The sequence below is a fragment of the Lates calcarifer genome, linkage group LG9 (assembly GCF_001640805.2).
Source record: "Lates calcarifer isolate ASB-BC8 linkage group LG9, TLL_Latcal_v3, whole genome shotgun sequence".
Lineage (NCBI taxonomy): Eukaryota > Metazoa > Chordata > Actinopteri > Centropomidae > Lates > Lates calcarifer.
Genome location: NC_066841.1, coordinates 14693313 through 14707829, shown reverse-complemented (window position 1 = coordinate 14707829; position 14517 = coordinate 14693313). Strand labels below are relative to the sequence as shown.

The window sequence follows — 14517 nt, the reverse complement described above, 5'->3', positions numbered from 1 at the left end:
ATGTGCCTCCTCATTATGAGTGAAATTTAGGAATCCATCGGTAAACAGGATTTATTCCATCATTTTGAAACATGTTATCACCTTGATGTTTAGCACTGCACAGTAATAGAGGACTTAATAGAAGACATTTGATTGCATCAGTTTGGGAAATTAAAGGTTAAAAAACAACATCTTTGGATTATGAGTGGACATTAACAACAGACTTGCAGGTCAGCTCCTAAATATTGTTGACAAATTAAAAAGACAAAATTAAAATCCAGGCTTTAATAAGTCAGGATTTCTTAAACTCGAATCACAATATGCCACAGCCTGTCCCTCTCAGTGCTACAAATATGTTGTTGTTTTTTTACTCATGATTACAATGTAGTTTTTCCTCTAATGTGTATCAAAACTAATAGAAAATGATTATTATTTATGTCAAAATGTTCTCTGTCAAGGAAAAAAAAAACATCCACAGAATTTTCATGCTCCTACATCGTGCACTGATCAGTGATTGGAGTGAGACCCATTTGAAGCTTGCAGACATAGTATAGGTAATTATTTTTCATAGATGCACCCCGTCTTGTGCGTCAACCGTACGTCACACTATAGGCCTAATGGCCAACCGTACAACAGTGTTGGTGCTTTCAAAAGCGCTGCTTTCATCCGATGCAGGGTTCCGGGGGTAACTACAACACAAGAGTTTACGTCCATATTGTTGCCCGCGCCACAAGAAGCTGGCCAGCTGGCCACTTGTGCAGCCAAATTTGTAAAAAAAAAAAAAAAAAAAAAAAAAAAAAGAAAAAAGAAGAAAAGAAGAAGAAGAAGAAGAAGTGCAGCAGCTGGTTTTGTTTAGGTTTTGTTGCACGACCAAAATAAAAGAAATTCCCCTAAAATAAAAAAATATTATAATATATAATAAATTCCTATGAATGCAACTTGTCATAAATACATCTCCAGAGGTTACATCGCGACAATCTAACTACCCCAACACATCTAACTCCCCCAATCCCAGTCATGCTTTTTGGGGGGGGGGGGCTCGTCCTCGTCGATAATCGATAGACGGATGCAGGTAGCCTTCCTCCCTACACACGCAGCATCACCACGCATCCTTACTCCACTGTGCAGTCTCCCTCATTTTCCTCCACATCACCACACATATATGAGGGAGTGGGGGGGGTGGACGCTCGTGGGGGGGGGGGCCCTGCCTATTGATCTCTAAACATCTGGAACACCTCATATTTGTTTTACAAGGCAGAGGCGAACAGTCTGTGCCCGAGATATAGAGGAGTGAGACAGCAGCAGCAGCAGCAGCGGCGGCGGCGGCGGCAGCGGCACCAGCACCAGGACGGACCACTTGACACCTTGCTTCACGGCATCGATATGCAGTAGTGTGATACCAGCTCTGCGGAGACTGGAAGGCCAATCCATGGCATCTTGATATTAAAACCGTGGGCTCTGCGCATTCTTTACCGACGGCGAAGTCTTATATTTTTTTCCTGCGGAGTCGAAAGGATTAACTTGGCCAGATAAAGGCGGCGAGAGGAGGAGGAGGGGGGGGGGATCTTTAAAATTCAATTTTGACCAGTATTCTGTTTTGGGGGGATTCGCATAGTGGGGGGGGGGAGGGATATCATTGGACCTGCGATGGACTCCAGCGCGGGGGAATATGGCATGGCTCGTCTTGGATTGTTTTTGGTTTTGATGGGGCTGTGGAGATTTAGCGATGCTTGCCCCGCATCCTGCACTTGCAGCATCTCAAGGATTGTTTGTATTGATTCTGTACCAGGGATCGAGGATTTCCCTGTCCTCACGTTAGATGACATGGAAAACATCACCGAGATGTAAGTGTGTGAAAATGATCGTGCAGACAGCTTGTGAGCTTCTTAGGATGCAATGCGTAAAGAACTACCTTCGATCATAGGTCGCAATAATACCCAAGGGCTAGGATTATTATACTAATAAAGGTGATAATAACATCAACGGCAATATTAATAACAGCAGTTCTGATACGGTTTCCCCTTGTGGATTAAAGATCAATACAGATCTGTCTTTGGCGCTTAATGTCAAAGACACAAAAATGTGATTTTATTCGTATAACCACTGGGTTTGTCAGATCATGTAGCCAAGTGTACGTGTGAGTGTGTATGTGTGGCGGAGATGGGGGTTGCGCGTGCCACTAACGACGGTGGTGTGTGTGTGTGTGTGTGTGATGTGTGTATGCGTAATGGTGGTGAGAGTGTGCGTCAGGCTTATTTGGATTAGTCGGTGTTTCCTTTACAAAACAGCTCCAGAGGTAGTGATGGAGTAAAAAAAAAATGTTTAGGCCCAACACAGCAGCCTCCTCCTCTGAGGTTGGTAATTCGGGGGCTTTTGGGCGGCGGTGTGAAACAGCCTCAGTATTTCTATTTAAAAGGGGAGGAAAAAGACCACATTGTTGCCAGATTACACACGAAAGATCACATCAGTTGTATACAGCTACCCACAGTTATGTAGCCTCATCTGCGTCAGTGTGTAGGCCTGTGTCGGAGTGTACCTGCTACAACCCCCCCCAACACACACACACACACACACACACACACACACACACACACACACAAGTATACAACTGCATGGCACCCACTGGAGAATGGAGGGGAGACTGGGTGAGTTTTCAAAGGCAGACAGACTGGAACTAGGTGTCACATCAACCTACAGCGTGAACGTGGTTTCTAATGGGCGTCCACTGTAGCTGGATCAAAACATGATTACTCCTCACGTTGTAGCAGCCAACACCTTGTAAAGGAAAACCCTTTTAGTGAGGTGCAGTGAGTGAGGTGCAGTTTAGGCCAGTAAATTCATCAGTTATCACCTCTGAAGGATGAGATAAAACTTAATTACTATCATCGCTATTAGTGCCCCCATTTGTAATACTTGGGAATAAGGACAGAACTCCTGAAGCAGCACTGACCCTTACTGAAGATGCGTTAACTTGCAGGTTCATTTTCCAGTTTACCATGTAAACAAAAGTGCCCCCCCCCACCCCCACCACAAAAAAATGTAAAACAACCTGCAGTGGAATTGATTTACAGGTTGCTAAACACAGGGTAACACTTGACAACAACTGACACCTAAATTGTTCATCTTTTCTGATGCTGTGAAAAGGCTTATTTAAATGTCCTCTGCAGTTTGTAACTCAAACCCTCCATGATGCACCTGTAGTTAATGCACTAAGACATTATTTCACTGGAAATATTTCATTAAAATGCTGCTTTGCGCTCTAATGCCATGGGAAAATGGGATTTCAAGTTTTGATTTGTTTTTTCAAAGGTACACTGTGAAAAGAAAAAATCGTGGCAGTTGTGTCATTATTAGGCCACAAAAACAGGTTTTGATCTTTATCAAAAACCTAGATTATCTTATGTCCTGCAATAAATACAACTATTGGTTCACATTATATTGACAATCAAATGTGCTGCAGACCAACTTTCCTCAGTGAAGGAATATACTGTGCATATAAAATTGAGCTATGTCTATAAATAAATTTTTAAAAACTGTCAAGGTATTTAGTTTAATAAAATACACAAACACAACTGACTCTCTTGTTTTCTACTGTCATTGTGACTTAGTTTCAGACCAAGTTATTTTGCTGACCGGTTCCTTTCATATTTTTTTCACAGATACATTGCAAATCAAAACAGACTGTTTGACATCAATGACAACAGTTTGAGGCACTACATAAACCTCAGAAACCTGTGAGTATTATACACTTTGTTTTTAGTGTCTTACAAGGAATTAAACTAACATAGAAAAGTTGTAGATGACCTGGTAACTCTACATTCTAACCTCCAACAGAACAGTGACGAAGACAAGATTGACATCTATATCATCAGATGCATTTTTCAACAATACAAGACTTCAATATGTGTAAGAAGCATTTTAAAGACCCTCCTTAGTTATTTCATTGATGTACACTGGAGCTGCTCTGTCTGGAGATTTATTATTTTGTTCAATTTTTTTCCTCTTAGAAATCTCAGAGACAATAATCTATCGACGCTGTCATGGAGAACGTTTCAGAACTTTAACATAACGTTTCCGTAAGTATCACCTGTACAGTATACAAAACTGTAAATACCTCTCTTTCTTTGTGTGCAAGACGAGGAGTTTCTCTGGTGCTGTGTTTTTACATTCTAGGCTCCTTCTGTCTGGAAACCCTCTGGATTGTGTTTGTGAGAACTTGTGGATCAAACTGAGGCTCCAAGAAGAAAGTGAAGGTCAAGAGCTGAGATGCATGGACGACAGAGGAGAGACAGAGGCCTTTGTCACGCTCACTCCACCGGACTGTGGTAATGTGAAGCCATGTTATAATAAGCAACACCGAGTATCTGATATTGAACGTTTTGAGTGGTCATCGCTTCCTGAAGACAGGAAGAGAGTTTGAAACAAAGACAGAAAGACATCTAGAGACAAATCAAACTATGTGAAGTTTTGTGTCTGGTTAAATGTTTTAATTTTACTGTCTGTCTGTGTCTTGCAGTGCCTCCCAAAGTAGAGGTCGATCCTAAAATCGTGACCAAGATGCAGGGGAGTAATGTCAAAGCTGTGTGCAGGGCCTCAGGCTCCCCTCTTCCTGAGATCCTGTGGAACCTTGATTTGCTCACTACCCACCACGAGGTGAGCCTGTCTACCTCGCAGCCTCCTGTTTGAACCTTTTTTAGTACAGCTCTACTACTTAGGGCTCCTGATTTTTTAGGCTTCTGCATTCTGAGCGAAGTAAGAGACGTTAAAGTCATGCCCTAGTATTAAGCTCAAATTAAGTTTCAGTATAACCTCTGTGCACTACAATGAGATGAATTTTCTTACCGTCAACAAATCCTATGAAAAGACTGCAGCCAAATCCCAAATTGATCCTACTAACAGTGACTGATTCCTCTTATCATACTGTTGTTTCTGTTGTCAGCAACTCTTAAAAAAACATCAGCAACCACACTGTTGCACTGGAAACCTGAAGTACTTGCCATTTACTTGAAATTTAAGTCTTATAACTTAAATCAAGCCTCAAGGGTTTGTTGGTCAAGACTGGGCGAGTTGGATTTGCCAAGATTTGAAAAGCAACTCGAATTCAAACTTGAATGGATTTTTACAGTGGTTGTGTTAAATAACTGGTTGATAATATATTTAATTATATATATATAAAAAAACAAAGATATATTTAAAATATTTTGAAATATGTTCAATTTAAAGGATACATCTAATTATATAAAAGTGCAATGTTGTTACAGTTATTTTTTTATACAACTAAATTGTCAATTTTTGGTTGTCTTGATCAAGTTTGTATTCATACTACTACCATCAGCAGAAACTAGGACATTTCAACCATGTATCCACTACTTTTATCTCCCATCTTAACATTTTATCCATTAACATATTTTAGCTTTTTTTTTAACTAATTGAACTGTTCCATTACTTTTGACTAATTATTTCAATTGTTCATTTGTTTGCTAACTATTTTTGCTGTTTACCCATTACTTTTAGTTAACATTTAATCATGAACATTAGCTAACTATTTAAACCAGTTATCAGTCACTCTTAGCTAATTATTTTTTATTGTTTATCCATTACTTTTGGGCAACTGTTTATGCAGCACTTTAAGTAAACAATTTAAACCATTCATCCATTTCTTTTTAATTACTTCTCATACAGTTTGCATCATAATATGTAATGTTAATGTGTTATAACTGACTAAGGTGTGCTGTGCAGTCCAGTCTATTGTAGCAGCTAGCTAAATGGTTGCTGCCCATGTACTGAAGCTCAGCATCACACCAATTTTACATAAATAAGACAAACTGTATAATGCACATGATAATGCTGTGTTTACAGATTGAACCTATGGAAACGGAGAGCAGCCTCACCTTGTCAGGCCTGTCTCCTGATGACAATGGCAGGGTGATCATATGCAGCGCTGAGAACATGGTCGGTCAGACAGAGGCCACACTTCAGCTCAATATTCTCTGTAAGGCCTCTTGCGTTTCTGTAGTCACTGACTGTAAATGTTAACATACATCTTTAGAAATTATATTTACATTTGTAAGTTTGTCTAATTTCCTCTCAGAGGATCTTTTAAATGCCTGCTTCTAGACTTTTTTCAGTGGAAGCAGAAGGCTCCTCAGTTTGTTATCATTAATGTCGCTCAGCAAATCTTATTGACTCTCCATGTTTCCTGTTCGTAACTCTTCCTCCTGTGAAGCTCCTCATGCCTTCCCATACTCCTCTGCTTGTTCAGTGCGACATTTCTCCTCATTCTCCTCTTCCACCTCTTCCTGATGTCAGTGTTCAAGTGTTGTGTGATCAGTCTTTCTTCTGTTCCTCGTACTTTTCATCCCCACCTGCATCTCCTCTCTAAAGCCCATAAATGTTGCTTCTCCTACTGGCTTTTCCTCTCCGGTGTTTTACTTCCTATCATCCCTTGATTACTCTTCCTCTACTGTTGCCTCCGTGTCAGTTGCACCCCACCATCCAGCAGCTGCTGGGGCCAGAGCAGAACCATCACTGGTGCATCCCCTTCAGCGTGACGGGGAACCCCAAGCCCGAGCTGCAGTGGTACCACGAGAATGTGCCTCTCCAGGAGCAGGATTACATCCACACCATGATCCACCTGTCCACCGAGAACGAGGACCATGGTTGCCTGCAGCTGGTCAACCCCACGCACATTCACAATGGTGTGTACAGACTGGTGGCAAAGAATGAGTACGGCCGGGATGAGAAGAAGGTCTCCGCCCAGTTCATCGACCCACCTGAAACAGGTGCGAATACGCTGTCTATTTTACCAAGGTTCATTTTGAAGAAGCCAGCTCGGTTCTGAAATTGACTACTAATACTGTTTTGTTTTCTTTTTAGCAGAAGACCCCATTTACTACTGTGAGTAACAATTCACCTTTATAAAACCAACAACAATTAAACTTGCTAGCATGACGATAACCGTATACAAAGTTAATGAACTCTATCACCATATGCATCTACTCTTCCTCCCATGGCCTGTGCCTGCATCTTTCTTCTGCACCAGACCCGACTGGTAGGTCTTTGAACTCTTACAGGCCTCAGGTTTACTCACAGTCTGCATTACAAATGATTTTTTTCTACTTAATAATTGTTACAATTTTAAATTTTCAAATGTTTTTTTTTTTTTCAGACTCGCCACCTCCACTGGATGACAGTGTTGCAGTAAGTGATTGTCATCAGTCCTCACCATCTAAAGCAATGGTTCCCAACCTTTTCGTATGTGGGCCGCTAAAAGAAATACCCCCACCAGCTGCATACTGTATGCCTACCAGCTGTGACCAGTTCAAAAGATAGACATATTCATGTTTCATCTGAATTATTTTTAAAAAGGTCTGGAATGGCCAAAACTATCTAGTAATTCACAGGACAAACATATACACATATATTCACTGTGCACTTTTTTAGGAACACCACACTAATACTGGGTAGGGCTTCCCTCTGTTATCAAAAACAGCCTCAGTTCTTCATGGCACGAATTCCAAAGGATGTTAGAAACATTCATTTGAGATTCTGGTTCATGTTGATATTTTCTCAGCTGCACATTCTTTACTGAGAATCTCCTGTTCTACCAAATGCCAAAAGTGCCCTGTTGGATTCAGATCTGGTGACTTTGGAGGTCACTGAAGTACAGTGAACTCATTGTCATTTTCATGAAACCAGTTTGAGACAACTTTTGCTTTGTGACATGGTGAATTATCATGTTGGAAGTAGCCATTAGAAGATGGTAAACTGTGTCCATAAAGGGATGCACATAGGCAGCAACGATATTCAGATAGGCGGTGGCATTTAAACTAATGACTGATTGGTATTAGGGCCCAAAGTGTAAACAATACCCATTACATTACACCACCATGCTGTTGATGCCAAATGATTGGCTGATTGAATAATCACATGAATAAGCAGGTGGACAGGCGTTAGTTAGTAACAAAGTGCTCGGTGTGTTTTTTCTGCATTTCTATCCTGTAAACCATTTCACGACATCTCCATGATTTAACTTGCAGCCCCATTATTGAGAACCACTCATCTAAAGCATCCAAGACATGTTTGTTTTAAGCTATGTTTCAAACAATGTTTTTTTTCCTCTCTCTCCCCAGGTGTATGTTGTTGTGGGAATTGCAGGAGTTGCCTTAACCGGCTGCGTTCTCATGGTGATCATTCTGAAATATGGAAGAAACTCCAAGTTTGGTATTAAAGGTGAACTGATTTTCTTGAGGGAGAGATTAGACATTATAGGAAATACACTTATTCGATTTTCTTGCCCAGATTTAGATTGATACCATTTTCATATTTGGCAAATATGATGATGCAGCATATGCATTGTGCTAAGCTAAACTAGCATGCTGCCGCTTGTAGCTTCACATTTAACATAAAGACATGAGAGTATTATCAATCTTCTCATTATTACAAGTAAAGGTCATTTTCACATCTCAGTTTTTTCAAGTTATATAGATAGAAAGGAAATAAGTGTATTTCCCAAAATTTAAAACCATTTTAAAACTGTTTATACACCAGTAATGGATGCAGAGTTTTAGTTGTAGACAAATATATTAATAAAAAAATAAGTAAGCCATAGTGCAAAGTAGCTATAGCTGGTAAGTTGCAGCTTGCACTGTATTATTGTCAAAATGACTATAGCTATTTATGAATCCTACTTTGGGCTGAGCTCATGATCTCATGTTGATTCAGGATGAAATCTGCCTATGATTGTGTGATAGCTTTTTGTCATTATACAGCCTGGGCTTACATGTCTTCATATGTCTTTTCTCCCTTCAAAACTCCTCTTACTCCTTCTTCTCCTCCTCCTCTATGACCACCATCCTCCACTTCTTCTCCACTCCTCTCCACCTGCCTTTTCCCTGCTCTTCACTCTCCTCCTCCTCCTCCTCCTCCTCTGTGGCTTCCTAGGCTCCTCCTCAGTCATCAGTAATGACGATGACTCTGCCAGCCCTCTTCATCACGTCTCCAATGGCAACAACACCCCGTCGTCCTCGGAGATGGGTCCAGACGCAGTGATCATTGGGATGACAAAGATTCCTGTCATTGAGAACCCACAGTACTTCCGTAACTCCGGCAGCATGCTGAAATCTGACACGTGTGAGTTACCGCCTCGCTCGACAAATGCCTGGTAACCCGGACCTTTTCTGATAAATCCATGCAGGGATCACTGCTGGACGCCAGATTTATTGTCAGCATCCTGCTGCATTGTCATAGTGACTCCTGCTCTGCGGGGGCAACAGGACAGTTAACCTACAGATAATGTTCAGAAACACAAGCTTGTTTACTAAAGGCTCAACACAGCAGAGTGAACCTGAATGTTTCTTTTTGATTGACTGAAAAAAATATTTTGATCACCAACATTTGCTGGTTCTGTCTTTTCAAATAAGAGGATTCACTATTTTTATCTGGGTTATGTCATTGTAAATTGAATATATTTTAGTTTTAGCATAGTGTATTTAGTTGATAAATTATATTTTATAGACTTAATGACTAAACGAGAACTCAAACAGGTCGATATTGAAAATCTAATTTGTCTATAACTGATATATTCCTGACAGTAATCTGTGATTTGTCTTATTCTGCATTAAAGTTGTTCAGCACATCAAGAGACACAACATCGTACTGAAGCGGGAGCTGGGGGAGGGAGCCTTTGGGAAGGTCTTTCTCGCTGAGTGCTACAACCTGACACCAGACCAGGAGAAGATCCATGTGGCAGTCAAGGTACAGATCAGAAAGCAGCTCACTCAAACAATCAATGCACTTGTCACTCAGTAACTGAATTACTACCGACAACATGTGCGCTCTTGCGGATAATGCCTCTCACTGCGTGTCCCTTGTCTGTGTGTCTTTGCCTTCTCTTCAGACTCTGAAAGAGGCCAGCGAGAGCGGCCGAGCAGACTTCTACAGAGAGGCCGAGCTCCTCACCAACCTGCAGCACGAGCACATCGTCACCTTCTACGGAGTGTGTGTAGAGAGTGACCCACTCATCATGGTGTTTGAATATATGAAACATGGTGACCTAAACAAGTTTCTCAGGTAGGAGTCCTCTACAAACACTGGCATGTCTTAAAGGAATAGTTTGACTAGTCAGATGAGAAGACTGACACCTCTGTCATATCTGTATGTTCAGTAGCAGCTAATTAACTTAGCTTAGCATACAGACTGGACATTTTGTTAGCATTAGACAGAGCCAGGCTAGCTGTTTCCCACAATTTGCAGCCTCCGTGCTATGCTAAGCTAAGCTAAAAGAAAGTGAATAAATGTATTTACCAAAATGTCAAACTATTCCTTTAAGTGTGCACCATTCAGTGAAGGTTGGTCTTGATGATAATATGATATACTATGATATATATAGATAATCTGATGATGTTGATGTAGTAATTTATTATAATATAGGCCACTTAAGCTGGCAAATCATTTTAGGGCTACGGCCAATGTACAGCTGAGACAAGCAGCTGATCAAAAAAATCATCTGCATCAATTTTAATAACTGATTCATTATTTTGAGTCACTTTATGTAAATGATAAAATACTATTAAAATATATCATAAAATATTCAGTGGTTGCAGCTTCTCAGATATCAATATGATAATTAAGTATGTCTAAAAAAATAGCTAATTTGAAAACATTGTCTAGGGCTCTGGAAAAACGAAAAAAGAAAAAGAGATTGAAAGTTTTCTTGATTGTATGGACTAAACAATTATCAATTAATCAAGAAAATAATCAGCAGATTAATTGATATTTTAAACAGACGTTACAGCCCAACATTATTAATTAATAAACTATTAGAATAGTCAAAAATTTTTTGTTGATTGTTTTGGTAATTTGAAAATAGAATTTCAAATTACCAAAACAATCATTCAAAAATTATATCTTCTAAACTACCTGATGGCACCAATGACTGAATCGCTGATTAAGTGTTTCTGGGTGCAGGTCCCACGGTCCTGATGCAGTGCTAATGGCAGACGGTCAACACAGTATCCTGGTGGAGCTCACTCAGTCCCAGATGCTGCACATTGCCCAACAGATTGCTGCTGGCATGGTCTATCTGGCCTCCCAGCACTTTGTCCACAGAGACTTGGCAACCAGAAACTGCCTGGTAGGAGAAAACCTGCTGGTCAAGATAGGGGACTTTGGCATGTCCAGAGATGTTTACAGCACAGACTACTACAGAGTGAGTATTTTTGATCATTTCCCCCCTTTTTTTCCTCCTCGCCTCACCCCTGCTCCCCCAGTCTCTTACTCACGCATGCACACACACGCTCACAACATTTCAGATATATACACAGAAATATGGAAATGTACCCACATATGCCCAGTCTCAAATATGTAATTAGAATTTCATTCCAGTTTTGCTCTGAAATAACTGTGTAGCTGCAGAAATGACAATTTTAACCAGAGGTATTTTATCTATTTTTAATACCATTTAAATGCAAATTCTATAATCTGCATAAAATTACTGTTTCCATGGTAATAAGGGCAACAGTGCAAAAATGCATGGGCAGTTTTTTCTTGTTCCTGGGCATGGAGTTAATGCCCTTCACTCCACATGAACAGCATCATATTGAAGTATTGAGGAGTTATGGTTTATGGTCTGATCAACTGCTGGTTGTGACATGATTACAGTTTGTTATAAGCACCTGTTGATACAAAAAGGGCAATAATAATTTTAAAAAAGAATAAATTTTGTCACATTGAGGAACAGATGGATGTATATTATTCCCTCATCCTTTGTGTCTCAGATCCCAGTCTGAATTCCACAGTGCCCTCTGCTGCCCAAAGTGGAGTCAGAAATCTGAACACAACACACACACAAAAAAAAACATATCCCAAGATGCATTTCCCTGTGTCAGTCAGATAAGATCGACATAAAAACGGCCTGTCACCAACTCCTGATATCAAACTTTTTTATCAAATAGAAAGGAAAAGCATGAACGCAGCTTCAGATATGACGCTGTCTCATCTGCTACAATGCTACTTTCATTTTGCAAATCAAAGGAAATCACGTAGTAAATTAGATCAGCTGGGAAAAACCAATACAGTCGCATTGCATTAGAGACCATTAGCCATGAATAAAACAAACATTATATAGACATATATTATGAGCACTGATGTTGATCTGCCAATAATAAGATTAAGACACATTATAAACACATGTGGAAAGCTACGAGTACTTCCTGTAGCTTTAATTAAGCAGCTTTTTCATGTACTTATGCTTGCACTGTCTAAAACTGGTTATTCCCCATTCACATTAAGCAGATTCTTGGCAAAGTATAAGCTCGTTTGGAAGGGCAACAGCTATAGATAATGTTGTTAGACCACAAAGTACTTAGTGTGTTTGTTTGCAGTTTTTTTTTAAACAAAGAAAAGACACTAACCATTTAGGGAGACATCACTAATTTGGAGAGATTGTTGTTTGGGTGTTGATTCAAATATATCATCATTTTGGAGGCTGCAGATTTGTGGTGCTGTCGAATCATGCTGACAGGCTTTTCGTATATTTTGTCTACCCCATTTATATCAGTGAGGGTACCTCACTGCATAATACCCTGCCTCTGGCGTGTCTGAGCTTCGTACTCACTCTTCAGCAGGTCTTTCGGTGTTGGTTTCTGAATGGGGCTGTTCTCACTCTGCAGGTGGGCGGTCATACGATGCTACCGATTCGCTGGATGCCCCCAGAGAGCATCATGTACCGGCGGTTCACCACAGAGAGTGATGTGTGGAGCCTTGGAGTGGTGCTGTGGGAGATCTTCACCTACGGCAAGCAGCCCTGGTACCAGCTCTCCAACAATGAGGTCAGAGTCACGAGAGGTCTGCGCTCCATGAGATCTCTGCCCTCGCTCGGACACTGCCAATAACACATATTCACCCTCAGGTTCATGATCTACACTCAAACACAGGGACATTGCTCCTCATGGTCTTACTATAGCAAAAGTTTCAAGGCCCCATCCAGCAGTTGGAGCTGCAGCAGGGCCGTGACACACAACTCATTGAGGCAATTATGAGACACATATTATTAAGTTAAGTGTGACTTAACTAATCATCACATTATTATCTAAGATGTCCATTGCAACCAATACACTTAGATATCACTGAGAGAAGATGCACCTTGTAACAGCAGAATTTCCCTGAGAATAATCACAATTTAAAGTTTTCTCCAGTGTCAAAGTAACCCAGTGATAGTTGTCTGTGCATCCATGGGAATGTTACAAATAGTAACTGGTAACAGCAAATTCGGCATACTTTTAATGTGTGTGAGGGGCTTTTTAAAAGTAATTATTCTGTTTGGTATGAGACTTACTCGTCATGTTTAGTCCTCAGCTTGTAATGTCCTCTGTGACTCTGGAAGAGCTTTGTAAGGTCTGAGAAAATAACCTCTCCACCATCAGGGGTTATCTCCATTATACCAGGCCAGGTGGGTCTGATTAAAGCTGCTCTCCGGGTGAATTATGGGAAATGTAGGATCCACTGTTTTTGGAGCCTGACCAACAGGGACCAAAATTTGGGCTATCTTGACCTCTGGTGCTTTGATTTTTAACATTAACATCTAACACAACATTAACACAATTTAAGTATTTTCATTTTTAAAATTATGTTCTTGATTGCAATTGCAATTGAGAATTAATTCAAATTAGGGATACATAAAATTGACTTTTTTCTACTTCTTTTAGATCTGTTTCTCTGATTATGACTATTATTTATGTCCTTCTCTTTATTTTATCTCTATTTTCTTTTGTTTATATCTTTTTTCAAGATAATGTGGTTCAAGTACAAGTATTCTGATGGTGGAACAAATGCAGCCATCTGGATTAAAACAAACAAACAAACAAAAGAGGATGAAGGATGGTTAAATTATCTAAGAATTACCTCTGACTTCATTTGCAGTCTCTGTTTTCAGTTGTAATCCTTCACCCCATCTGGTGTCACATTTCATCAGTGATATTTTGTTAGACACTCGCTGCATTGCTCTCATTTGACAGTGTAATTGTCACCCTGTATCCCTCAGGTGATTGAGTGCATCACCCAGGGCCGCGTGCTGCAGCGGCCCCGCACCTGCCCCAAAGAGGTGTACGATCTGATGCTGGGCTGCTGGCAGAGGGAGCCCTACATGAGGCTGAACATCAAGGAGATCCACAGCATGCTCCAGAGCCTCGCCAAGGCCTCACCCGTGTACCTGGACATACTGGGCTGACGCGCCAGTGTTTTAGTGTATGTACTTTTGCGTGCATGTGTGCGTGCTGGGGGAGGGAGGGAGGGGCAGAGGGGGAGGGGAAGGGGATGGGGGCTTCATGAGCAGTTGTGTGGTTGATGCAACGCAAGGGGAGAGGAGGGAAACGAAGGTTTTGCGTGACTGCGTGAGCGCGTCTGTGTACAGTACCTGGCTGTAAATGTTACTGTAAATGCTATTGTCTGTGTCCTCATCACATTGAGAAAAGCCTTAAATTTTGAGTGACTTTGTTTTTTTTTTTTTTTTTTTTTGCTTTCTCTGTATCTATCCATTTG

General features: G+C 40.7%; 1 protein-coding gene across 1 annotated transcript; it reads left to right on the top strand.

The window, feature by feature from the left end:
- The first annotated feature begins 998 nt into the window (after positions 1-998).
- On the top strand, positions 999-14265 carry ntrk2b (neurotrophic tyrosine kinase, receptor, type 2b). Its single transcript, XM_018662333.2, has 18 exons — positions 999-1823; positions 3639-3713; positions 3814-3885; positions 3987-4055; positions 4153-4304; positions 4496-4632; positions 5839-5985; positions 6461-6761; positions 6859-6876; positions 7022-7030; positions 7148-7179; positions 8112-8211; positions 8923-9111; positions 9605-9735; positions 9878-10050; positions 10948-11188; positions 12651-12809; positions 14021-14265. Exons 1-18 carry the CDS (start codon positions 1627-1629, stop codon positions 14204-14206), a joined length of 2388 nt encoding a protein of 795 aa, XP_018517849.1. The 5' UTR covers positions 999-1626; the 3' UTR covers positions 14207-14265.
- The last annotated feature ends 252 nt before the right edge of the window (positions 14266-14517 follow it).

What these genes read in the sequence shown, in the direction of transcription:
- ntrk2b (XM_018662333.2), top strand. Translation starts at nt 1,627, where the DNA reads ATGGACTCCAGCGCGGGGGAATATGGCATGGCTCGTCTTGGATTGTTT. An exon ending in TGCTCACTACCCACCACGAG is followed by an intron (nt 4,633 to 5,838) that starts GTGAGCCTGTCT and finishes CTGTGTTTACAG; the next exon opens with ATTGAACCTATGGAAACGGA. An exon ending in AGATCCATGTGGCAGTCAAG is followed by an intron (nt 9,736 to 9,877) that starts GTACAGATCAGA and finishes CCTTCTCTTCAG; the next exon opens with ACTCTGAAAGAGGCCAGCGA.